We start from the raw sequence: 24,900 nt of genomic DNA on the forward strand, positions 1-24,900 counted from the left end.
TATGCTCTGATAAAATAAGACTCCTTAAATTAAAAATAACTGGGCACACGGGTGTATCATTCCCTTTTACTGAACCTGTAATGCTGTGCCATCAATCCACGACAATTCAGTAGTACTTAGAAAGACTTTGCCCCTTAGCAAATTGTACTAATCATTACAGCCTACACAACTGAAAGCATTTAAGATCAATACAAGAAACTTTCAAGTAAACCAGACATTTATTATCATTTAAATGGAGTTTGTTCCAGTACATAAGCAGTGAGGTCACATGTAGGTAATGGAATCATTTAAAATTCAAGTGGACAGCAGGTCCAGTGATCCCAGGAGTGATTTTACTTCTTCCATTCGTTCTTGTCGTAGTCCCATTTGGCCGAGAAGCCCTCGATTGGGTTAACTCTCATGTCCAGCATTCTCTTGGTCTGCATAGCAACCCATTCCTCAGAGAAGGTGTGAGGAACAGGACCATAAACTGAAATTCAAAATTCAGTTGGGATTTTATTGTGACACAACGATGTTCATCGCCATCTATTTGATCTCATGAAAAATGCACTTTTATCAACTCAAAGCTGATAATGCACACTAAAATACCCACCCAGTGAATAAGTCCCATAAAATCTATTTAGTTTTCTGCATGAATTCTAAATGTCCAGTTACTGATTTGTTGATTGGCACGGATGCTGTAAGAAGGGGCAGCCTTCTCCTGTACCTCACCTTGTTAGCAGATGTCAGGACAGCAGGGAGATGCAAGAGGAGTCCTGCCAACTCACTGTTGTGGGTGGTTCAGTTAACTGCTCTCTGGGATGGAGAGCAAGAGTGGCTATCTTTGAGAGAAAGGATCTGAGCTGGGCAGTTCTGAGGGTTAGAGGAACCCTAGGAGCAGCCAAGCATGCTGAGAAGGCTTGGGCTAGAGTCTGCTTTATGGTTCTTACTTTTCTTGTAAATAAAGCCAAACTCTCAAAAGGGGATGAGTTTTGATTCTACCGCGTGGGGACTGTGTTTTGAAGGAGGAAGGGGAAGCTGTGTGATCACTGGTACACGAATACGATTTCCCCAAACACATCTGATTAAGATTCCTGGATGGTTAAGTTATTTACTTGCTTAAAGCGGATAGGAAAGAACCTTGCAGAAACCAGTATGGCTTAAGGTTTCAGCATTTCCTGAATCAGTGTCTCTCAGCATCATGCAAGATTTGGAGTTCTAAGCACAGTTTATGGTAGGAAAAAAAATTTTTAAATTGAAAATAGGTATGAGCTAGTGTGTAAGAATTAAGAACATGTTTACTTACCATACAGTCTCTGCCAAATGACAATTAAGGCAGTGAAGCCAAGGAAGAAGAGCACACCACCACTAACAGTCTTCCACTCATTTGATCCCCTATTCATTTCAGCAAAGGTCTCACAGAATTTGATACGATACACTGAAAAGGAGAGAGCATCAGTCTTTTTTACTGCATTATTTGTAAGCTACACAAAAGACTTCTCCCCTGAGTTTTAACAACTAGCACATGGTTCCTGATGCTGAACATACATCTTACAGAAACTACAGTACATTTGTTTGAGTCTATTGGTTTTTGGAATATTTTTTAATCACTTATTTTCTCCACAAGTTTACAGATAGTGGAATTCCACTGTGCCATATCTATTTTTAATCCCCCTTTTCAAACAAACAGTATGAATCACTCAGCTTGGCACAGAAGTGGCTGAAATCCTTGTGCATGCGGGCTAGGGAATATATAGAGAGAGGACACTAATTTATAGAGCAGTTCTAGATTGCACAGAAGTTATAACAGCTTTTCAGTTCTAGACCATCTTCCACACAAAGATCTCATGGCACTCTACACACATTAAGCTTCATCACACCTCTGAGTTCAGACACTATTTTCAGCTTCACTTGTACATGGGAAAGTCAAGGCACTGTAGTAATTGTATGATCTTGCCCAAGGTCACAGAGTGAGTGACAGAATCAGGAATAAAATCCACATCTCCTGACTCCCTGCATAGTTCTTCTGTTTTAATAGAAATCGTCTTGCAGCTAATCTGGGGGCTGAATTGCATTTGCGGTTTTTTAAAAGGCTATTTCTACTCTGCTAAAGAGTCTTAGTTTCATCCATGTTTCAGGTATCTTGAAAAATATAATTTATTATATGTAGAGAAGCTTCAGAAAGACAAACATATGACACCTTACAATGGTGAAGTGACATAAGACTCATGCCACTGGCAAAGAGGATAGGACAGTACACATTGTACATAGATCCCAAGATGTTGGGAACCCTCACTAGATACCTCAACACAACAGACTGCTATAAAGATACAGTTTCACCTGCAACTCTAGATGACTGTGTGTCTAAGTCTGAGCTTTAGCCAATAATGTTAAGGTTTAATACTTTATTAATCACAGACTAAAAGTATGCAAATATTTCCATTCTGTGCAGTATACTTTGCAATTAATATCAGCTGCTGTTAGCAACATTATTTTATATTGAAAAATTATATTCCCAGCTGTTTCCCCATCACAGAATAAAGAATCATATAATCAAACTCAGCTTTTCTAATTACATAAGCAGGGGAGTTGGGAGGTGTTAAATGTTCTCCACTACCCAGTGTGAAACCTGGGTTTCACCAGCCTCCCTCTCCTTCAGCCAGCAACTTAAGTCTGCAGGAGTTAAAAAGTGCCTTTGACTGCTCAGCAGTGACCCCTCCACCTGAAGGATTCGGACATACAGATGGTAGCTGAAAAACGGGTGTAAAGTAGAAGGGAGGAGGACAGGGGAGGAAGCAGAAGTTTCTAAAGCTCTAAGGAGAGCAGGAGGATTCTCAGAAAACCAGAGTAAGCAGTAGGGCAACATGCACAGCTTGAGGTCCTTGACTATAGCATACAGCCTAAACTCATTACAGCTTAAGTTGGGAATCAAAAATGAGCAGTTACTTTGCCGTTCTTAAGAACAGCTATCAGTTGGGACACCCCAAAGTGAAGGAGAGAACTTGCAGGGTGATTCTGAAGTAACCCCAAGACACAGCATCTACATCACTATTTGCTAACAGAGTTAGCTTTATACAAACTACCATGGGGCCTTTAACAATGAGTTTAAGGCATCAATGTGTACCACGGGGAGTTAAAAAAGGCAAGCCTTTGAGACAATCAGGACTCAGATTCCTATAATAGATGACTGATACTGCAATCAGATTTGGCGGGGGGGGGGGGGGGGGGGGGGGGAGGAAGAGAGGGGAGAAGAGGGCTTTTGCCAACAGAGGAGTTCCAATTACTTCAATGGGACTCCAAACTGACCCAAGAGTCTCCACCCACACAGATCCATTTCCAGGATCAGGGCTTAAGACTAGAGAGTTGGAGGTTTCCTTCTTTGTTCATCTGTTTCCTGAGAGATGTCCATCAATACTGTATGCACAACAGAACAGATTACATCATCCTCAGCAGTAGGGTTGTATTTTATTTTTCCAATGCCCCGAGTACCTACATCCAACCTTCTCATCAGTAGAGAGGGCACTCCATGATGCCTTTTCCTTTTCTTTCAGGGCTTTCTGCTCAGCAGATAGATTCCTTACATATTCCACTTGAGGAAGGGGAATGTCACGACGATCAGTGTAACTTGGAAGACTGAAGTCTTCCACTTTCGCAATACCTGCTTAAGAGATAAGAGAGTCAAATGTACACATGTGCAGAATCCAAAAGTACCAAGAGAGCATACCTGAACTTCTATGGTTTAAAAAAAAAAAAAAAAGCCAAGTAAGAAGTTTTAAAGGGGAGAAATGCTTCTGTCTGATTTTTTTCAACTACTGTTTTTATAAGAAACACCTAAGATTACTATAATTTAAAGATTAAAAGAGTAATTCTTTATCCAATTTGTGTACTGTGCGTGTATCACAGCATCAAAGGAGAGATTTATTTATTTTTTTAAATACCCATTAGTAAATATTTTCAGACTACAAAAATTGGCAAAGGGTCTCAGAGGAACTTGTAATACCTGAAACTAATTTCAACTATTTTTTCCCTCCCAAAATTTTACTCTATTTAAAGTTGACAATCTTCCTTTAAATATTTAGAAAGCCCTCAAGTTATATTTTCCTATACAATTTCGTAAGATTACCCTGTCTAGGTTCTATTAATCCAATATCCCTCTAAGGCTATTGTAGTTCTGTGATGCCATCTACTGGTGATGGCACCGATCATCAACTAAACTTTCTTGCTACTGGACAAGTAAAGCCTGGTCTACATTAGCAAATTAGGTCACTTTAGATCTGTCAGGGGTGTGAAAAATCCACACCTCTGACATTGCTAAGCCAATTTAAATCCCTGCATAGACAGCACTAGATTGACAGAAGAATTCAGGTGCAGCTGTGCTGATTTAGTTTTTTAGGGCTTGTCTACACTGGCACTTTACAGCGCTGCAACTTTCTCGCTCAGGGTTGTGAAAAAACCGCTGTGGCCTCTCCCAGCGCTCTGCCGCAACTACACAAGCCACATTAAAGCGCTGCCGCAACAGCACTTTAACGTTGCCAGGATAAACAAGTCCTTAGTGTTGATAAATTTTAAATCAGAGTGTGTCACCGCTCCTTGATTCGGTTTTTGCTGCCTTGTTTTCACAGTCACTGCTTGATATTTGCATAATGTCCCATCCTCTCCAAACACACTTGAGTTTGAAATGCCCAGCCTGGGTGCTGGGTCAATAAATAATATCCTTAAAGTACCAAATTACCAACCAAAAAAAAAAAAAAAAAGAATATTCCCAAATAACGGTGTTCTGCCAACAAACCACATTTGGCTCTCATAGAAATTGCTATTATAGCAGAGCTAAGTCTGAATTCAGAACAATTACAGATCTCAGTGAACTTTTAACTCAAGTTTTTAGAGAAATTTCATATTACTCAGCATATAAGAACATTAAGAGAGGATAAATTGCATTTTTAATGGCCATTGTTACAAAAATTCTTTAAATGCAATTCTGTGATCCTCTTGTGAAGTGCTTCCAAACACTTCATTTAAAAAAACAGCTTCTTCTGTTAAGAGGACTTTCAGTCTTTGCTATTTGTAGCAGTGATTAGCTTGGGCTTTAGAATGCGTGTTTTTACAAAGTTTAAAGCTGCTCATACTGGGTGATTTAAGAAGAGGCACCTAAAATGTTAAGTTACTTCTGCGGTCATATTTAAAATTAAACAAGTTACCTACCATGTCCTCTCAAGCAGATGGAGGTGGAAATGGCACGCTTGCCAATTAGGCTAAATGCCCTAGACGCCAACATTCTAAGGGGAGAAAAAATAGAAAATTACCAGTTAAAAGATGTCAAATTCATAGATACAATTGGAAGAATGCTGTCCTCCATCTACTAGAATATAACAATGTACTTGAAGACCGATGTGTTTTTTTCCAGGCTTCTTCTCCTAAGAAATCATAATTGCCCAAACCCCCTCAACTCTTTCATGACCTTTCAACAAACCAGGGCTCGTGGGCAGAAGGGGTGATAAGAAGGAAAGAGATTTCAGATGCAATCTTGGAAGGGGAAGTTACAATTAATTAAGATTATTATTTCAATAGTTGTGAAACATACCCTAGCCTTTTGTGCATGGAGTCATTACAAGGCCTACTAGCAACAGAAAAACTAGATTTTGATTGACAGTGGAACAAGCATTCAAACAAGACACAATGCCAATGATCATTGTGAAGATGAGTATTTAATATATTTTGCCCATGTTACTAAAACCACTTAAAAATAATTATTTGCACTACCAAGATGCTGCTGTTTTGGAGTTTCAATTCTGTAGGCAAATTTATGTTTTCTTTAACATTTTGAGGAGAATGTGATGAAGATATCTTGACAAATCAATAAGATCAATACATTTAGAAAAATCCTAGACACCTTATTCAGTGCTTCCCAATGAATCCCAAATACTGTATAATTAAAGGCATTGGTTCAGGCCAGATTTCTCAACCTCTTCGTGTGGTGAGTCCTTATTAAAAGTTGTCAGGACTCCCTTACATTTACTATAAAAGGGAAAATAAAGTATCAATTATAATATGCCTATATAATCTGTGTGTGTTACAAGAGGCTGACAAAATACATGACCTTGAAAGGTAACGGTGTATGGGGAAGTGGAGGAGCTAGCTTGTCTTTGCATTATTGTTATAAAATTTTCAACCCTGTCCAACACCACTCCCCCCCCTGTGCCTTTTGGGACTTCCTAGGGGCATGGGGGGGGGGGGGAGCTAAAATCCACTGATTTAGAAACATTGATCTAGGACTAAAATAAACATGGATTCTATGTCTGACTATGACTCAGACTGCAACTTTAGTAAGTTACAATCTCTGTGTTTGTACCCTACCCACCAGAAGCATCCCAAACAAAAATTCATTCACGTTTCCAGAAATGCTCGGATACTACAGTGATGGGAGCACTGAGAAGCCAATAAATTAGCATGACCTCTCCAGTCTAGCAGGAAGCTCTCCGGAGCAGGGGCGGTCTGTATTTTGTGTCCTGTCCAGCACAGATCAGCTTTCAGTCATGAAATCATCTCTTCCTGGTAGGGACCTCACCCCCCCCTTGATTAGGGCTGAGCTCCCACCTCGGTCTCCCGGGCCCGGCCTCCCACAGGCCTGGCTCTTCAGCGCCACTCGGCCACTGACTCGAACCCCCCCCCGCCGAGCCAGCGGCGTGCAGCCGGCTGCTCCCTACCCGCAGGGGTGGGCGGGGCGCGCCCGAGGGAAGCGGGAGGCGGAGGCCGCAGGGGCTTGTGCAGCGGGACAAGACATATGCGGTGCAGCCAAGGAAACAGAAACACCGGGGGGGGCCTCCCGCCCCCGCGCTCCCCTCCCTCCCGCCCGCCCCGGGATGCCCCCTCCCCCACACAGGGATAGCTCCGGGCGGACCCTCCTCCCCCACCAGTGCCCCCCGCTTTCCACGGGGACGGAGCCTGACCCGCCCTAAGGCCTCTCTCACCCGCCCCTGCCAACGACCTGGCGACCGTCCTCTACGCGGCTGCCGAGCCGGAGACGAGAGAGAGGCGAGGCGGAAACGCTCTGGCGCACGGCCCGCCGGGATAGCGGCGGAGCGTGAGGCGGTTGGAGGGAAATAGAGAGAGCCGCGCCGCGGTGCAGAGTGGGACGTCGGCGGACTCCCTCCCCTTCGCGTCCCCGGGTGGCGCTTTGCGACAGCCGGCGGGGAGCGCGAGGGCGTCGCGTGTGGAGGACGGAGGCGGGAGCTGGCCTCTCAGGGGCCGCCCGGACGGAGCCTCACGCGGCCCGGCGGGGCAGCCCCAGCGTCTCCTCCCCCCCACCTCCGCCGCCTATGGTGCCCCCCGCCGCGCCGTGAGGCGAGGCGAGGCGGGCGGAGCTGGGGACCGGCCCCCGCGGCGGAGCAGGGCGCCCCAGGATGAAGCTGACCACCCAGGCCTACTGCAAGATGGTGCTGCACGGAGCCAAGTACCCGCACTGCGCCGTCAACGGGCTGCTGGTGGCCGAGAAGCAGCCGCCCCCGCCCCGCAAGGACCAGCAGCCCCACGGGCAGCCGCAGCCCCACACCCTTTTCGTGGACTGCATCCCCCTCTTCCACGGCACCCTGGCCCTGGCCCCCATGCTGGAGGTGGCGCTGACGCTGGTAAGGATCGAGAGTAGCACGGGGCCCATCGTCAGCGCCCTCACGGCTCCCCTAGAGCGCTGGGCAGGTGGGGAAACGCCCCCCCCGAGATCGCGTGTCAGTCAGTGGACGGGCTAGGGATAGAGCCCAGACGCGGAAAGACCCCCTCAGACAAAGCTGAAAGGGGGAAGACTCGCACGTGCGCCCGCACAGGCAGACGCAACTGTACTGCAGAGACCCACGGAATGGCCCCAAAACAAAAAGGATCCTGAGTGGCATGTAATGGCCGAGAGAGAGATGCAGACTCTACCTCGCAGAAGAGCTTGTAGACTGAGCCCTGGAAAAGCAAGGGTTCATGCAGACGGATGCTCTACACTGTCTGCACTACAGTTTTTCACTGGTGAAAACTGCCCCAGCTGAAAAGTACAGCTCCTGTTTTGCTAGTGTAGACTTAGTGATTGTCTCTGTAAGAGGAAGTTGACAGTCATAGCGGCATAATTATATCAGCATAATTTCCCAAGTGGACGCACTGATTCCTGTTTACCCCTTCCAAAGTGATATAAACTAAACTGAAAAAGGCACTCTTATACTGAAATAAGAATTCCCACACAGCAGGTTATACAAATATAACTAGATTCGTTTAAATTCACAGCTTTGCTTTTACAGGTATAACTTTCCTATGTAGCCAAGGTCTGCCTCCTAGACTAGAAAAAAACCTAGGCTTTTTAAAATGGTGTTAGCTAACGTGACTTGAAACACCACTTAGCGTCGAATGTAACACTTTTTAAATCGTGTTACCTAGTCATGTTGTAAACAGGCGTTAAACTTTGCTTATATGCTGCAAATGGTATTTTAAGTCAAGGTGGGTAATTCTTAGGGAGACAAGGTGGGTGAGGTAATATCTTTTATTGGACCAAGTTCTGTTGGTGAGAGACAAGCTTTCAAGTTTACACAGCGCTCCTCTTCAGGTCTGGGAACTGTACTCAGAGAGTATGTCTACACAGCAAAGAAAAACCTCTGGCGCTCCAGCCTGAGCCTGGAAGTCTACACAGCAATGAAACAACACCACAGCCGGAGTCGGCTGGCACGGGCTAGCTGCAGGTTTTTCTTTATTGTGTAAACATACCCAAAGTGTCACAACTAAATACAAGGTGAAATAATAAATACTACGTAAGTAGTTAACACACATTGCAAGGGACGATTCAAGGTGACATGGCCAATGCTATGGGGAGGAGTTAGTGGGTTATAGACTGTTTGTAATAAACCATAAATCCAGTGTCTCTATTCAGTCCATGGTTCTTAGTGTCAAGAAAAATTATGAATTTAAGTCCCCAGGCTTGTCTTTTGAAGATGTTGTGTAGATTTCCTTTGAGAATGAGAGGTCAGATATAGAGTGATAGTTTTGTGAAATGGTGATGTGGTGTTTTTGTCTTTTATCATTTTTCTGTGTGAGTTCATTTGAGAATGTATTGATTGTCTCATTTCACCCACATAGTTGTTGTTGAAGCCTTTAGTGCGCTGGATGAGGTACACCACATGTTGTTATAGGCATGTGTGAGACCCATGGATCTTGAAAGATGTATTGTGGTTGGGTGTTGATCATTGTACCAGTGAAGATATGTCTGCAGGTTTTGCATCTGTTGTTCTGGCAGGGTCCAGTGCTGCTTTGAGTTGGTGTGTCCTGGTCAGTGGGGAGATTGCTTCTGATGATGACACACAGCTCATAGGAATTGCCAGACTGGATCAGACCCAAGGTCCATCTAGTCCAGTGTCCTGTCTCACAGTGGCCAGTACCAAATGCTACAGAGGAAGGAATGAGAACCTCACAGTAGGCATATTTGGGATAATTTGCTCCCTATATTATGTGTTATCCTGGTCTCTAACAGAAATTGGCTTCAACCCTGAAGCACAAGTTTTAATATTCCTTCCCAGATCTATTCTTGTGAATTATAAATTCAGCTATTCTAGATATCCATACAAATATCCAATCCCTTTTTGAAGCCTTTTAAATTCTTGACTTCAATGACTTCCAGTTTAATCATGTTACCTTAAAAAAGCATTTCTTTCTAAAAATGCACCAGTTTTTCTTAGTCAAGACAGAAATACATGTTTACATATAGCCTGATATGGGTAGAGCACAGGATTTGGACAGGAGATGAGGGTCCTCTTTCTACATCTGCCATGGATTTGCTGTGATACCCTGGGTAACTCAAAACTTTTCTACATTAAGGAAAGTTCCACTGGTATAACTTGGTATAACGCTATTGGTGTAGTTATGCCAAAGCAAACCCCTGATGTATATATGGTGCACCAGTGCAAAATAGGGATTATACCACAGCAGTGCACTGTGATTTAATCCAGTAACATGCCAATATAGTCACATTTGTGTGAATTTCTTTATGTAGACAGGACCTGGTTTAACCCTTCTTCAGATGGGTGAACTTTAAATTCATTTGTGTTTTTAAAGGGTCCTGAGCTCCTTGGATGAAAGATGCTATTGAAGTACAGTATAACATTTTATACTGTATTTTTTAAGATGTGTGGTGTTCATAATGTCTTTAACTCAAGATTGGATGTCTTTTTAAAACATATGATTTAGCTCAAGCACAAGTTCTGGGCTTGATCCAGGGAATTACTGAGTGAAATTCTCAGGCCTGTGTTATGTAGGAGGTTAGCCTTCAGGTCTGTGAATAACGTGGCTGCAAGCAGACTGACACCCACCATGACTAGCTTTAAGGAACTTTTGCTCAGGCATCATCAGTCTAAAACAAGCTGAAATTGTGACTTTCAAGATTGCCTGCTACTTTGATGTGAGTGTCCCACATTATATTGTTTGTGTTGCACTGGAATATACTGAGCTAATATTTTAGGACTGATGTATACGTGGGGCTTTCATTATATTAAATGTGTACCTCTTGAAGTTATATTAATCATCGTAAAACATAAATGAAGTATTAATGTTGATAAGCAAAAGATGTGACAATGCTTAAGAAACAAAATAAGGCTCAGCTCTCAAACATGGGTGCCCAGATGTGGATTTTAAGATACCTAAATACACAGATTTTGGCCCAGTCCTGCAAGCTGATACATAAGGGCAGGTCCTTGTCCCTGTGTAGAAGCCGACTGACTTCAGTGCGGTTCCATGTGGGTATAAGGGTCCACTCAGAGCTCCATGATTGAGGCCTTAGATGCTTAGCTGCAAGCAGCCAAATTTGAAAACTGAGCCTGTGGTAAGAGCTGATGTCTCTTAGTTTTTAAAATGACTGGACGCAGTCGTAGAATGTCTAGTTACTGGAGCCTGAAACAGCAAAATTTAGACAAAATGAAGGGCAGTAGCCTTTTGAGAAACACCAGCTCTGTCTAGATGAGCTGAACTAGGCGACAGTTTGTATATTTATTCATTTCCAGTGATTAATTGGTTTAAGGTATAGGTAAGTACTCAATTCATACAGATTGCGATATAAGTACGTGGGGCTATGTCTATATGTACAGCTCTGCAGCGGCGCAGCTGTACCCATACAGGTGCATCGCTGCAGCTCGCGGGGTGAAGATTCTCTATGCTCTGGTGAAGAGCTCTCCCATCAGTTGCGAGCGACAAAAGCTATGTTGGTGGGAGAAGCTCTGCTCCAGCCTCAGCTCCACTCCTAGCCCTAGTTGCAGCTCTGATTCTGGCCCCAGCACCTGGGGGAATACAGACAGATTACATTACAAGTAATGGGGGTGGGGTGCAACATAACAAATTTGGGGACCACTCCCTTAGAGTGTGTAAATCTCCCAAGTGCAGTGGAGCGTTTCAGTGTTTGGCCTGTATCAGAAGCATTGTTTTTCTGGAATTAAAATTCTAAACTGTTAGGAAGGGGGCCTTGTTTCCTTAGATCCTGATCCTACAATGTGTGGCATGCAGAGGGACTGCTGCAGTCCCATAGAACACAGCTGACTCCAGTCGGGGTCCTATGTGGGCAAGTAGCTTCCAAGATTTTTTAAAAACACAAAACACCAAGAGCTTCACAGATTAAAGCCCCAAACCTGCAAACATGCTTGGAGACTGCTGTGCTAGACGTTGTGGTGTTTATATTTTTTATTTGGAGATCTGGGAAAAATTGGGACACAGCACAATTACAGATTGATTCAACTATGTAAAAAGGTACCCTGGACATGGAAGAATTTTTTTTAAATCCAAATTGGGACCTTGATCCTTAATGGGTCCACATGTGAAGCTCATGACAAGATCTGGGTCTTAATCTTTTCTTCTGTTTCTTACATAGCTGAAGAATTGAAATATTAGTACATTATGTAATTTAAGAAACCTTAAAATCCTCAATTTATTGCCTTTTCACTACTTCTTATTTGTATTTGGTTATTGATTTTAAAAGTAAAGTCATAAAATCCCTGTCTTTCCCACAATTAATCAATTTTTGCAAGCCCTAATTATAAAGTTCATGAAGATGGGTTGCAAATTACTATACTCGTCAATTTTTAAAAACTTATCAAGAGCCCAGAGTCTCTCTCTCTCTCTCTATTTGTACAAAGGCTAAGTATTTATGTAACAGCTCATAGTAACTGCATTGTTGTGGCTTTTAAAATGGAGGCTGTTTTGCATGTAATGTAACAATATGAATACAAGGAAAATTCTGAGTTAAGGAGCCATCTTAAGTGAACAAGTCAATAAAATTCATGCAGTTAAAGTTGATGTCCTTTTCCAGAAACTCCTAGATATCCAAAGCGTCTTGCAGCATTGGTTGAATTTAATGAGGGGATGTATTTTTTTTTTTTCCCTTCAGGGCCTATTACTATAAACTCTTCCTTGGGTGAGTAATCATTACCCTGGAAGTGAATGGACTGCTTATGTGAATGAGGATTTTTAGGATCAGACACTTAATGAACAAAAACTCCCATTGATTTCTGAGTTATGCATGAGCATCAAATTGAGTTAATATTTTCCAAATCTAATCCTTAGTTTAGAGGGTACATTTTCAGTGTCAGCCTTGTCCATTTTAAAAAAGTTCTAAAAATGATTATTAAAGTAATACAAAAAAAAATCCTATTGATCTCAAATGACCCTTGAAATGATGTCATAGCTCAGTTTCAAAGTACACATGGGGAAAGGAACATGTACCAAGCCAGCAGCTTCTGTGGGCACAACAGCTTTAATGGAAACATTCATAGTGTTTACCAGGCTTTTTCAGCAAAAGGATTGAAAGGAATAAATTTGCACAATTCTTAATTTGCACATTTGTTTTCAATTTGAAATTAAGTCCTTTTTAAAAAGCAAGTTACGAAAAGTTTCAGGTACTGCCTTTGGCTCCCCCAGCCGGTTGTTGTAGTTTTACAACCACACTTAAAAAACTCTCTTTCCTGATGTAGTGCAGTTGCTGTCCACTGACTGGTTATACATGAGCAACAGTGACACTGCCTGTATACTCAGGCCTTATCTATACTCGCAGATCTTTCAAAATCCTCCATGGTTGCATCAGTGTGGATGCAGCTCCACTTCTGGTAGCAGTGATAGAAGCTCTGGGGGGAGATCCTCTGCTAGAGTAAGCTGACTTCAGTGGGGCTGTGACAGTTTACACAAGCTGAGGATCTGTCCCTTGGGTATACTGGCCACTGGCATTTTTACCTTTGTAAAGCACTTTGACATCCACAGGTGAAAAGCACTATATAAGAGCTAGGTATTGTTATTTTTATCACTTGTCTCACGTTGACCTGCTCTGATCAGGGTTAGATGACAGGAATAGAAACATCAGTGGCCAGTTGATGCTGGGGTTACCATTGGTGGTATTGCTACAATGTGAAATGTAAAGAAAAGTGCTAGTGTAAATCTAGCGAAATTGCTGTTAAATTCAAAAAGTTAACAATCTTTGTTTACAGAAAAAGTTTTTTCACTGAGTGAAAAGGAAACTGTCAACTTAAAAGTTACACTTGTTTGAAATTGACATTTTTACTGTGTATGCTACTGAAAACAGACAAATGTAATTTTTAAATTGACAGTTTTCCTTTTTAAAGTAAACTTGTGTCAGGGTTGTTGGCGTTAGTGCCAGGGTTTCAGGCCACTAGCAATTGAAACTGAAATCGTAAACCCTTGAAATGGGGTTTATAATTGCTCCAGTTAAGGACCAACTGCTGTTTCAATGCCAGAAGATGACATTTTAATAAAACATATAAATCCGTGTCATCCCCTGTGGATGAGGGATTATTCACATGGCTTTCTTCTGCTTAGACAGTTAAATACTGTAATTATTGTACTAAATATGAAATTGTTTTGATTTACAGGATGCCAAAGTTCAACATCAAATACATTTTGGAATCCATTTTAATCAGTCTGTTTAGGTTTTTTAAAATGCTTAGTACCTGGGGAGGGAAGCACTAGCTGTTTTCTCCACCTTCCAGATTTCTGGGTTATCCTGGCCTGATACACATCTACCATTGCTGTTGCTCATAATTAAGAGTATTTTCAAAACAACGGATAATGGACTAAATTCAGACCATATCCACTGTTTTCCAGTTATTTTTTTCCTGCTATACGCCAGGTCTGAATTTGTCCCTTTCATTCAAAAAACTATATAAGCTTTCATAGTTTTTTTTGGTTAAAGTATTTGCATATGTGAAATCTTATTCATACAACAAGGGACCCTTATGATCATCTAGTCCAGTGACTCTCAACCTTTCCAGACTACTGTGCCCCTTTCAGTAGTCTGATTTGTCTTGCATACGCCTAAGCTCCACCTCACTTAAAAACGACTTGCTTACAAAATCAGACATAAAAATACAAAAGTGTCACAGCACATTAGTACTGAAAAATTGCTTCCTTTCTCATTTTACCATATAATTATAAAATAAATCAATTGGAATATAAATATTGTGATTACATTTCAGTGTATAATATATAGAACAGTATAAACAAGTCATTGTATGAAATTTTAATTTGTACTGACTTCACTAGTGCTTTTTCTGTAGCCTGTTGTAAGACTAGGCAAATATCTAGATGAGTTGATGTACCCCCGGAACACCTCTGCGTACCCCCAGGGATACATGTACCCCTGGTTGAGAACCACGGATCTAGTCTGACCTCCGGTATAACACAGGCCATAGAATTTAACCCAGTAATTCCTGCATCAAGCTTGTGTTTTGCAGCTGCGCTACAGCATATTTTTAGAAAGGCATTCTATCTTGATTTAAAGACTAAGCAATGGAAAATCCACCCAACATCCCTTGGTAAATTGTTCTAATGTTTAATTACCCTCACAGGTAAACTATTAAGAAAAAATAATCTTGTGTTAATGCAGATCCCCCTAGAAACTGGTGTGATTTGGAAGAATGAGACAATGGTCAGAATTTTTTGTCGTATCTTTCAGTTCTTAAATTTAAGGCATCAGTTGCTTTTTAAAGAAAACATTATACAATACAAAAGTGTATACATTTTAACACTGTGTGAACTTCTACTATTTTGAGCAAAATGGATGCAACTGTCTTGTGAAATGGGGTATAGTCTCGCATCCTGTACGTTGCTCTACTTCCCGTTGCCAACTAAACACTAACAGAAAATAGCTAGTAAGACCTAAAATTTTATGCCAGTGGTTACTCAAGCACTCCAGAACATATGCTGTTCTTTGAATTTCAGGCTGTACATCACAATTCAAATATCTTCTTGTTCAACTTAATTTCATTAATGTTTTATATATCTTTTCCCTAATACTTGTGTTTCTTCCTGTGTTGTGGTTAAGTATATTAGCATTTGGTTAACTTCGTTAGCAATTGGCTAAAATGTTATAAGGTTTCAATTGCCATCTTAGCCTCAGGAAAGATATATACTTTTTGGTAGTTTAGTGTGATTTTCTGGACTCACATTTGTTTTGATTACTCTTTCAGATTGATTCGTGGTGCAAAGAGAATAGTTACGTGATAGCTGGATATTATCAGGCTAACGAGCGTGTGAAAGATGCCAGGTGTGTCGACGCAATATCTCCTCCTGTATACTCTCTCTTGCTGCACTTTGTATTATGCCAACAAAAATAATTGCACGTATAATCTGTGAATGTTGTTTAACTTTGACAACTGTCATGTGGTTTCACCTTGTTTCCTTAATACTATTAGATATCTGTGAAATGTCTTTTGTGTAGTCTCCCAGAATTACTCCTATATTGTAGATGTTATAGAATTGCTGGATGTTTCAGTGCTTGCTAATCAATTTAACTGGCAGATATCAGGGAAATCTCTAGAATTCACAGATCTATTCATAAATCTATAGATTTTTTTGGGAACTCATTTTGAAGTGATTTAATCTCTATCAGATTATTTAATTGCCTTTAATTTTTTATGAAGCTCTTTGCTACCTAGTCATGGAATTATCTTGCAATGGTATACCATGTAAGTAGAGCACAGACGTGATTTCTTACTCATCACTTTCCCCAAGATTACTCTTTAATAACAAGTTGTAAAATTTTCAAAACCATCAGTTATTTAGGAGTCCGAATTCCATTGAAAGTCTGTGGGACTAAATGCACTTCTGAAAATGGAACTATTTAGGCTTCTAATTCACTCATGCTGTTTTTGTAAATTTTACCCAACATGCCCTCACTGTAAATTAATTATAGAATTTTAACGGTCATGTGTTAATTCTTTTTTAAAAGTAAAGTCCACTGTAAATATTTTACAACTAAGACCCACTTAGGGCTTATCTAGACCCAGGAAATTTGCGTCAGTATAACTATACTGATATGTAGTCATAGTGGTGGAAGCGCCTAATGTTGTAGACACACTTTGCCGGTACCAGAGGTGACTTAAATTGTGTGATTTGTAACTTGTACATTAGTGCAATACATCTACACATTGGGGGTTTGTGTTGGTCTAGCTATACTGATGCAAAAATGAAAACCACTAGACAGCAAATTTTATTTGCAGTCCTGTCAGGAACACTATGCTTTTTGAGATACGGTAGTGACACAATGGATTTGTTGTCCGCTTTGTGTGTCACTGCTGTAGATTAATACCAAGTTACTTAGGCTCTTTAGTTCAGCAAATAGTATTCTGGGGAAAAGCTTTAAAATCACACTCAAATGCATCTGAAATGTATGCCTTATCTTAAAACTGAGTAAGTCTATATTTTCCATCTCATTAATTCAGCTCATTAAATAACCAATAAAAGCCATCCTAAGGGACAATATTTTAAGTTTACACATGTATATTGAATATTTTTTCTTCCCATGTTTAAATCATTAAGCTTATCCAGTATTAAGACTAATTTGAGGACATAAATGCTTTCATTTTAAATCAATATTAACATCTTGTTCTCAGTAAAACATTTTAATTTATTCAAGCCATTTTGTTAGAGCAAAATTTCTTCTGGTCTTGAGGGATATCTCCAAATAAAAATTCTCATGTCTCAGAAGCTGTCAGAGGAGTTGAGAGGGTTTACCATTTGATCAGTAATGATTTAGGTGCAAGCAGATTTTCTTTGGAATCTACTAATTATAACAAAATGGAGTGGGGGGGATTTACTTTCACAATACTTTAATACTATGTATGCTTCAGCATATGGCTTGCTAGAGACGCTATGAATTTTTGGAGATGTTGCTGTTGACTTTCACATTGCCATAAGACCAGCCGGAAATATAAGATAAGGCATTTAAGGAACTCTCAGCGGAGACTCTCTCTGTATATGTACAACGACTTGATCAGTGCCTCCAGACACCACCATAATATTTATAGATAAGGGGTTAAGTCCTTCTTACGCAAATGTGCCTCTGCCTTTTAGAGTTTGTAAACTCACAATGAAGACTGAATCTACTGAAAAATACCATACTTTATATATCAGTTTGTCTATATACACTTTCTTTTTATATATATATTACTATAGTCTGTGGAGGATTTTCAGGTGGTCTGCAGAACTGCTTTTCTCAGGTGGTGATGCATCTGTCACTTTTTAAGTTGTGATGCATTCGTCTGATAAGAGCACAGTCTGGGACATTTTAAGACTTCCAGAGGTATTTTGGACCAACTAAACTGAAACGCACACACACCTGTCTGCACCCAGCACAGCTTTATTTTGGGTAAATTCAGCTGCGATCAGATTTTCTCCACTAAGGCTAAAGGAGTGGCAAACACAAGACGACAGAACTCAATTCCAAAGTGACCTGAAGGGAGAAAAGCAGCAATTGCTGTAGGCAATGAGGAGAGATCTGGGTCTATTCAATGTAACTCTCTAAATGCAGGCAGAAGAAATAAATAGCAAATCTACAAAACAGTTAAATTCCTCCACGGCCTAAATAGCCACAATTATCCCATTAAAGTGAACTTTTCATCTGAATACTATTTTAATACTACTTGTTCCATGTAGCTATGCACTCAGGTTCCTGCAGAGAAATTGTGCATTGGGAATATTAGGAATGAAGGGAAGCTAGTATGCAGGAGGATCTGTAGCAGAAGTTTCACACATAAAGGAAGTTTTAAGGATCACTGCTCTGGACTTATCATTTAGAGCAAAGTAAATCCATTAAAGATTTCTAAGTTATGTGCTCCTCTTAGGTTTCTAGATCTTCCAGGGGAATGTGTTTTACATGCACTTGGGTAATTTGAAGGAATATTACGCACTTATTCACTTTAAATTTATGAATTTGCTTGCCAAGATACCCTTGCACCATACAGTGACTGTACCTTTTACTACCTTGTTAAAGAAATATCAGTACATTTGCCTACTAGTGGAACTGGGTATTGAATGAGCTTTAGATGTAGATTAGTGAGCAAATTTAGAAATCGCCTTTTCCAAGTTCCTGGAAATGGAGCAAAAGATAACTATGATATTGATCTGGTGGGAAGGTTTGGAGGCTGCAAACTATTGGATCCACATCAAGTCTGAGTAAGCATTTACTGCAGAAAAATTATAGAATCATGGAAATGTAGGTCTGGAAAGGACCTCGGGAAATCAAGTCCAGCCCTCTGTTCTGAGGCAGGACCAAGTAAACCTAGACCATTCCTGACAGGTATTTGTCTAACCTGTTCTTAAAAACCTCCAGTGATGGGGATTCCACAGCCTCCCTTGGAAGCCTATTCCAGAGCTTGGCTACCCTTATCATTAGAAAGTTTTTCCTTATTAATTTAAATCTCTCTTGGTGCAGATTTAAGCCCATTATTTCTTGTTGCACCTTTAGTGGAAATAGAAAACAATTGATCCCTGTCTTCTTTATAACAGCCCTTCACATATTTGAAGGGTTATCATATCATCAGGTCTACCTCAGTCTTTGTCCCCGCCCCCCAGGTCCAAACATGCCCAGCTTTTTTAATCTTTCCGCATAGGTCAGGTTTTCTAAAGCTTTTATCACTTTTGTTGCTCTCCTCTGGACATTCTCTAGTTTGTCCACTTCTTTCCTAAAGTGTGGCAACCAGAATTGGAAACAGTACTCCAACTGAGGCCTCCGGTGCAGTTACTTCCCTTGTCTTACATAGGACAGTCCAGTTAATGCACCCCAGAATATTAGTCTTTTTCACAACTACATTCCAGTGTTGACTCATATTCAATTTGTGATCCACTATAACCCAGATCCTTTTCAGCAATATTACCATCTAGACAGTTATTCCCCATTTTGCAGTTGTGTATTTGATTTTTCCTACCTAAGTGAAATACTCTGCACTTATCTTTATTAAATTTAATCTTGTTGAATTCAGACCAATTCTCCAATTTATCAAGGTCATTTTGAATTCTAATTCTGTCCTCCAAAGTGCTTGAAATCCCTCCAACTTTGGTGTCATCGGCAAACATTATAAGCATACTCTCTACTCCAGTATCCAAGTCATTAATGAAATATTAAATAGTACCAGATCCAGGACTGACCCATGTGGGACTCTGCTAGATAAACCCTACCCATTTGACAGCGAACCATTGATAACTACTTTTTGAGTATAGTCTTTCAACCAGTTGTGCCACCCACCTTATAATAATTTCGTTTAGACCACATTTTCCTCGTTCGCTTATGAGAATATTATATGTGACTGTAGCAAAAGCCTTACTAAAACCAATATATATCATGCCTACTGCTGGAACACAGCTAAGATATAGATCATGTGCTAAAGGGAGATGATTCAGTGTTTTCTTACCCTTCTGATTTAGATCAAGTGTAGTATCAGTTTAATATCTTGTTCGTGTTTGCAACTACACTGTTTTTTCTCATGTCTCTTCTCAGCTCTTATTTCCTACTGGCTTCAGCTGAAATATATAGTACAATTAACTTGACCTTCTTCTGTAGTCCAAACCAGGTCGCTGAAAAGGTAGCCTCCAGGATTGCAGAGGGCTTTAATGACCCGGCACTCATAATGGTATATAATTTCATTTATCTCTCTTCTGATTATAATCACAATATTGGAATGAGCGTTTAAATCCCATTTCTTGGCTCTGTTAATAAAGTAATGGTAATGACTAACTTGCTGAGCCCTCAGAGTGCCATGGGGAGTCCCTTGCAGGGCATTCAAGCAACCTCTTTTGCCCAGCAGAGCAGTTACTGTGCTCTAAAGAGAGCCTGCTTTTGGCCCTCCTTGGTCATGGAGAGAGTTGCTGCATTCTGTGTATGTGGTGGGAGAGTAAAGGTGTATTCTTCCAAAACCTTTCATGACATAATGGCTTACCTTCTCAATGGGGCAAAAGCAATGGTGGGCTACAGTGGAATGTTGGTGGTTTAAAAGAAACCACTTTAGACCATTTAAAAATGGGCACTTCAGAAGCAGCAACAAGATGAAACACTGAATGGATTAATGGAGGTGAATGGAAGATGCTATTATGTTCAAAACCACACTGTCATTTTTATATTATCTCTTTATTTGGGATCTTGAAAGAAAACATGATTTGTTTCTGTTGCACGTTAGGTGGATAACACTAAATTTACGATGGAGTGCATAGAACCTGCCATTCATGTGTATGAGCATCATGAAAACAAATGGAGATGCAAAGACCCACATTTGTAAGTAATATGTTTATATCTAGGTTGTGATAAAGAGATGTTCCTTTGTGTAAATAGCTGTAAAGAGCAAAATTGTCTTATTACACTCGAACAACATAATATAGAATGATCTTGTAAGTAGAAAACAGGCAGTAGTTGACCATGCTTTGAAAGGTTTCTGATTTTCATAATTTTGAGAGATAACATCTAGCTTATAAAAAACAAAAACTGTCAGTATTCTGCCTCCATAGCTGTAGCCACATTGCATAGTGCTATGGCTTATGTTTTAATTGAAAGAGCTGGTGGAGATCATTTTCCTTGAGAACTATTAATTCCTAGTTATTTTACATTCTAGTGATTATTGTGAAGACTGGTCTGAAGCCCAGAGGATTGCCGCATCTCTCTTGGACAGCAAATCCTACGAAACCCTTGTGGATTTCGACAATCACCTAGATGACATCCGGAATGACTGGACAAACCCAGAGATCAACAAAGCTGTCCTACACTTATGTTAGGGAGGCTTCCACTGACTGATTTATGGCCATTTCCACTATGCTGAAGATACTTCAAAAAAAATATTTTTGAATGTAAATAGAGTTATCTTCAGTACATTCTGGGGAACGCCAACAGCAGATTAAAAAAGAGTGGCATGTCACTTGGAAAAGGTAACGTGCCCATAAGCAGTCAAATCTTTTTAATGAGAATCCTTAGAAGAAATACAAACTGTCAGTTATAGGCATCCTTGTGGATTACGTCCCAATTGTAGTGATTGTTGCTATAACCTTTAAAACCAGAACTACTACTGCTTGTCCAAATTGTTCATATTAAAAAGTTTTGACTAACCTTTTATAATCTTTAGAGAGAGTAATTTTTAAAGATTTATGAACTATCTTTCAAAAATGAATCTCATCCTTAGATGAGATGTTTAAACTCTTTAAGTCACAAATGTGTAAACAAAATCCAGTGGTAACTGGTCTTTTGACCTGGTTCTTAACTGGCATTATATTGATGCAGTAGAATAATGCTAACTGCTAAAGATTATACTCTGTGCACATATTGCATTTGTTCTGCAGCAGTTTAGCATATCATAGCTACAGAATAACGTGTACTGAAAGCAATATTCCAAATGCTGCAGAGATTCCCAACCACGCTGGGACTACCAACCACAATTGTTACCTAAGACCTAGTTACAACCAAGGTCAAAACAAATCTTAACTTTATGATTTGTGAAAAGGACGTAGAGCACATTAATGGTTTTGAATCAACTACAAGGCTCTGTAGGAGTTGAGAAAACAAAGACGAGAAGAGTAAAATGCCATCTTGATTATATGCAATCTTTCTATCTGGATTTTAAACAGATACTCTTAATTCTGAGCTGATTCACACACTGTCAATTCAAATAGGGCTGAAATGTACCTATCTGTGAATTAAAGGCAACTGATCTGTCTTTAGCATATGGATCAAAGGAAACACTCTAGTTATTCTTAAATCTATCTGTTTATCTAATTAATATCTGTTTCTAACAAAAGTTTACCAGTTGATGGGGAAGCTTTATAGCAGAATTTCTTTTGTCATTTTTATATGTATTATTTTGTACCAGGTACACCAAAGGCATTGTACCTTACCTTCTGTCTTTCTTTTAATTATGTTACTATAGAACTTGTAACAACTTAACCTGGTGAACCTAATGAACTTGAAAGGATAAATTTTATATCATTCAACACTTTTTAACAGTAACAACAAATGGAAGAAAAATGCTTTAGCTGACCAACTGCTATTGTAGCTTGTCCCCCACCACCTGAAAATAAACTTGATGACATGGGGAATGTCAATCAGATACTTTGTGGCATCTTTGGTGGGGTTCAGTGAGAAGAGAGGGGGGTAGGGAGGAAAGGAGCGCAAGATAAGTAGACTCAATCACTGGCTGTGTAGTGCAATTAATGCACTAACTTTTACCTTGAAAGACCTGAGTTCAATTGTTAATTAGATCAGAAATGAAGAGAATTTGGTCTCTTGATCATAATAAGTATTTGGTACACACACATGTTGCAGTATAGTTCACTCAAAGTCTTTTGCTAAATTCCCTACCAAAACAAACGCTTCACACTGAAAATCCAGATGCTGTATTTATCTCCTAATTTTTTGCTTTTTTCTTAAACTTTTGAAACTTGTGCAAAAAGTAAGGGAGATTTTCAAAACCATTCTTGAGTTGACCTCGGTGTGCATCTATTAAAGTCCATGGGTGCTTTACCATTGATATCAATGGGAACAGAATTAAGGCCAAAATCCCACTCTGAAGTAATAATTATTATGAATGAGGATCACAGAAATTAGTGCTCCCTTTGTTTCACAGTGATGATAAACTAGTTTGGAAAAGGATGAAGCAGACCTCATTTGGGGAAGTAAAATGCTGACTAGTCATCGCTGAACAAGGGAAACTGAAATCTAGTTGACAACCAGCGATACGTATTTCAGGTGCTGCTATACCACAGATCTAAATATCCTAGCTAATGGAGTGTTCCCAGCATGTCCATGTACAGAAAAAACATTCCAATCATGCACATTATATAAACAGAGTTTTTCAAGATGTTTGCAGAATATAAGGCAAAGCCTATGATCTGCTGTTCATTCCAGGGACAGATGTTATTGTTTGCCCCTTTTTGACCTGAGTGGCTAGTCAAAGTTCATGGTCCTGTGGGTGATCCAGTTGGGAGCAGAATTTGGTGATAGTTGGGTATTTCTTCAATGTAGTTTTGTTTATTTACAAAGAATGTACAAAGTGCTGTGTCTCTGAATGCAGAAGGGATCAAATAACAGGAAACAGCTTCTTTTGCTCGCCAAGAGCAGCCTTTTCACCCTGCACCCCGACTCAAAAAAAAAAAGCCTCCAGGTTTTTTTCCAGGGTCCAGCCACATGCTTTCATCTGCTTTTTCAGTCTGTTCTCAGTTTGTGTGTGTGTGATCTCCTGCCAATGCGCACATGGTGACAGTACCCAGTCAAACCATCTGCCCATTTGGTGCTAGTTTCTGAGCAGACTATTAGGCTCTGCTTCAAGGGTGGCCCCTTAACTTGTCTCTTACAACTGCCTTAAATGGGGGACTCATTCAGAGATCAGTTTAGAGGTATAAACTGAAGCCATAACAAAGTTTCACTTAGCTGATAACATTATCCTAACAAGCCACTGGGAATTGAACCCGTTACACGAAGAGTCATTAAGCAGCACTGAAGTACAAGCTGGTATTTCTTTGAAGCTACAGGAAATGTATTTCTCATTCTTCCTAACTAGATGTCATATAATCCAGTTGTTGGCCACATATGGATTCACACGCTCTAATTTGTTCTGTCAGATACTCAGCTCTTATCCAGTTAAGGCTTCCCAAAATGCTAAATGTTTTGTAAAGATCAATTTTTTGTAGTTGTAAAATACATATCTTGCTTTGAGTTAATTTGATCATTGGGGGCTCTAATCTGATAGAAATGATAAATGCTCTTGCTTAGCAGTGTATCGTTAAACAGTGAGACTTTGCTGGAAGGGACAGGAGAGAAGCACCGTATGATACCCTCTGCTCCCACCCTCCCTCTTCTGTTTGCTTGTAGGTTTCTAGTCAGGTCCATTGGACATTTGCCCACCAATAAAGCCAGAGGCTGGTTTTAAACAAAGGGCAGGTGCAGCAGGGCACCAATGAGACTTGCCCTGTCACCTGAACAATTTCCATCCTACCCTTCTCATTTGCATTGAAAGCTGGACAAAAAGCCATGTTATAAAGGCGAACCTTGGACTTGCTTTGATTCGTGGTGTTTACATGCAAAAGGAAGAGTGGAAGCAGGTAATCTCTGTGAGGATGGATCTCTGCCTACATGTTGACCTGACCGCAAATCTAGGTCACTGATCTGTGTGAGCAGCTGTATATTTCTTGGCTTGGGCAGCAACTGGATTAAAGGAATGCAAAGTAATTTTTTTAACTTTCAGGGAAGAAAAAGCTGGTGGGAGGGGGAAAGTCTGCATTGCTATGAGAACCCTGATGATTTTTTTATCTCTACTTCAGTGTCACAGCCACCACGCGTCTGGCTGGGAAGACTACTTTCAGAGCATATCCCTCTTTCCTTTAATTAACCCCAATCGTCCATTAGTGAATGCCATGCAGAGGTCTCTTCCCTCCTCCTCCCATTGACAAATGTCTTAAGTTTCTGCTCCTACCGCTCTTTTGGCCTTGCCAGCCCAAGTTCCTGTGATCAGAAATCAACCGCTAGCCCTGCCACAGTGTCTGTCTGCCTTAGGGTTCTCCATAATACCCAATGCAGAAAAGCCCTCCTGGTTGTATTGGTATTATTATGAAGCTATTTTCCCTCTATATTAGTGTTTGAAATATTTTGATGAACAGTTCTAACAA

General features: G+C 40.4%; 2 protein-coding genes across 9 annotated transcripts; one reads left to right on the forward strand and one right to left on the reverse strand.

The window, feature by feature from the left end:
* Nucleotides 1-199: 199 nt before the first annotated feature.
* LOC102934018 lies at nucleotides 200-7,123 on the reverse strand. Of its 7 annotated transcripts, XM_043526233.1 has the most exons (6): nucleotides 6,931-7,047; nucleotides 5,870-5,994; nucleotides 5,182-5,255; nucleotides 3,473-3,637; nucleotides 1,286-1,417; nucleotides 200-469 (listed from the first exon to the last, which is right to left on the reverse strand). In XM_043526233.1, the coding sequence occupies exons 3-6, from the start codon at nucleotides 5,252-5,254 to the stop codon at nucleotides 333-335; spliced, it is 507 nt and encodes a 168-aa protein (XP_043382168.1). In that variant the 5' UTR covers nucleotide 5,255; nucleotides 5,870-5,994; nucleotides 6,931-7,047; the 3' UTR covers nucleotides 200-332. The 7 variants fall into 7 exon arrangements, with proteins under 7 accessions (XP_043382168.1, XP_037733301.1, XP_037733303.1 ...); XM_037877373.2 differs by lacking the exon at nucleotides 5,870-5,994 and having other exon boundaries at nucleotides 3,473-3,640; nucleotides 6,948-7,123; XM_037877375.2 differs by lacking the exon at nucleotides 5,870-5,994 and having other exon boundaries at nucleotides 6,948-7,080.
* Nucleotides 7,113-22,341, forward strand: EMC8 (ER membrane protein complex subunit 8). Of its 2 annotated transcripts, none has more exons than XM_037877371.2 (5): nucleotides 7,113-7,604; nucleotides 15,453-15,529; nucleotides 19,760-19,892; nucleotides 20,436-20,530; nucleotides 20,865-22,341. In XM_037877371.2, exons 1-5 carry the CDS (start codon nucleotides 7,380-7,382, stop codon nucleotides 21,022-21,024), a joined length of 690 nt encoding a protein of 229 aa, XP_037733299.1. In that variant the 5' UTR covers nucleotides 7,113-7,379; the 3' UTR covers nucleotides 21,025-22,341. The 2 variants fall into 2 exon arrangements, with proteins under 2 accessions (XP_037733299.1, XP_037733300.1); XM_037877372.2 differs by having other exon boundaries at nucleotides 7,149-7,604; nucleotides 19,823-19,892.
* Nucleotides 22,342-24,900: the final 2,559 nt, after the last annotated feature.

The sequence above is a fragment of the Chelonia mydas genome, chromosome 12, assembly GCF_015237465.2.
Source record: "Chelonia mydas isolate rCheMyd1 chromosome 12, rCheMyd1.pri.v2, whole genome shotgun sequence".
In the NCBI taxonomy this organism is placed as follows: Eukaryota; Metazoa; Chordata; order Testudines; family Cheloniidae; genus Chelonia; species Chelonia mydas.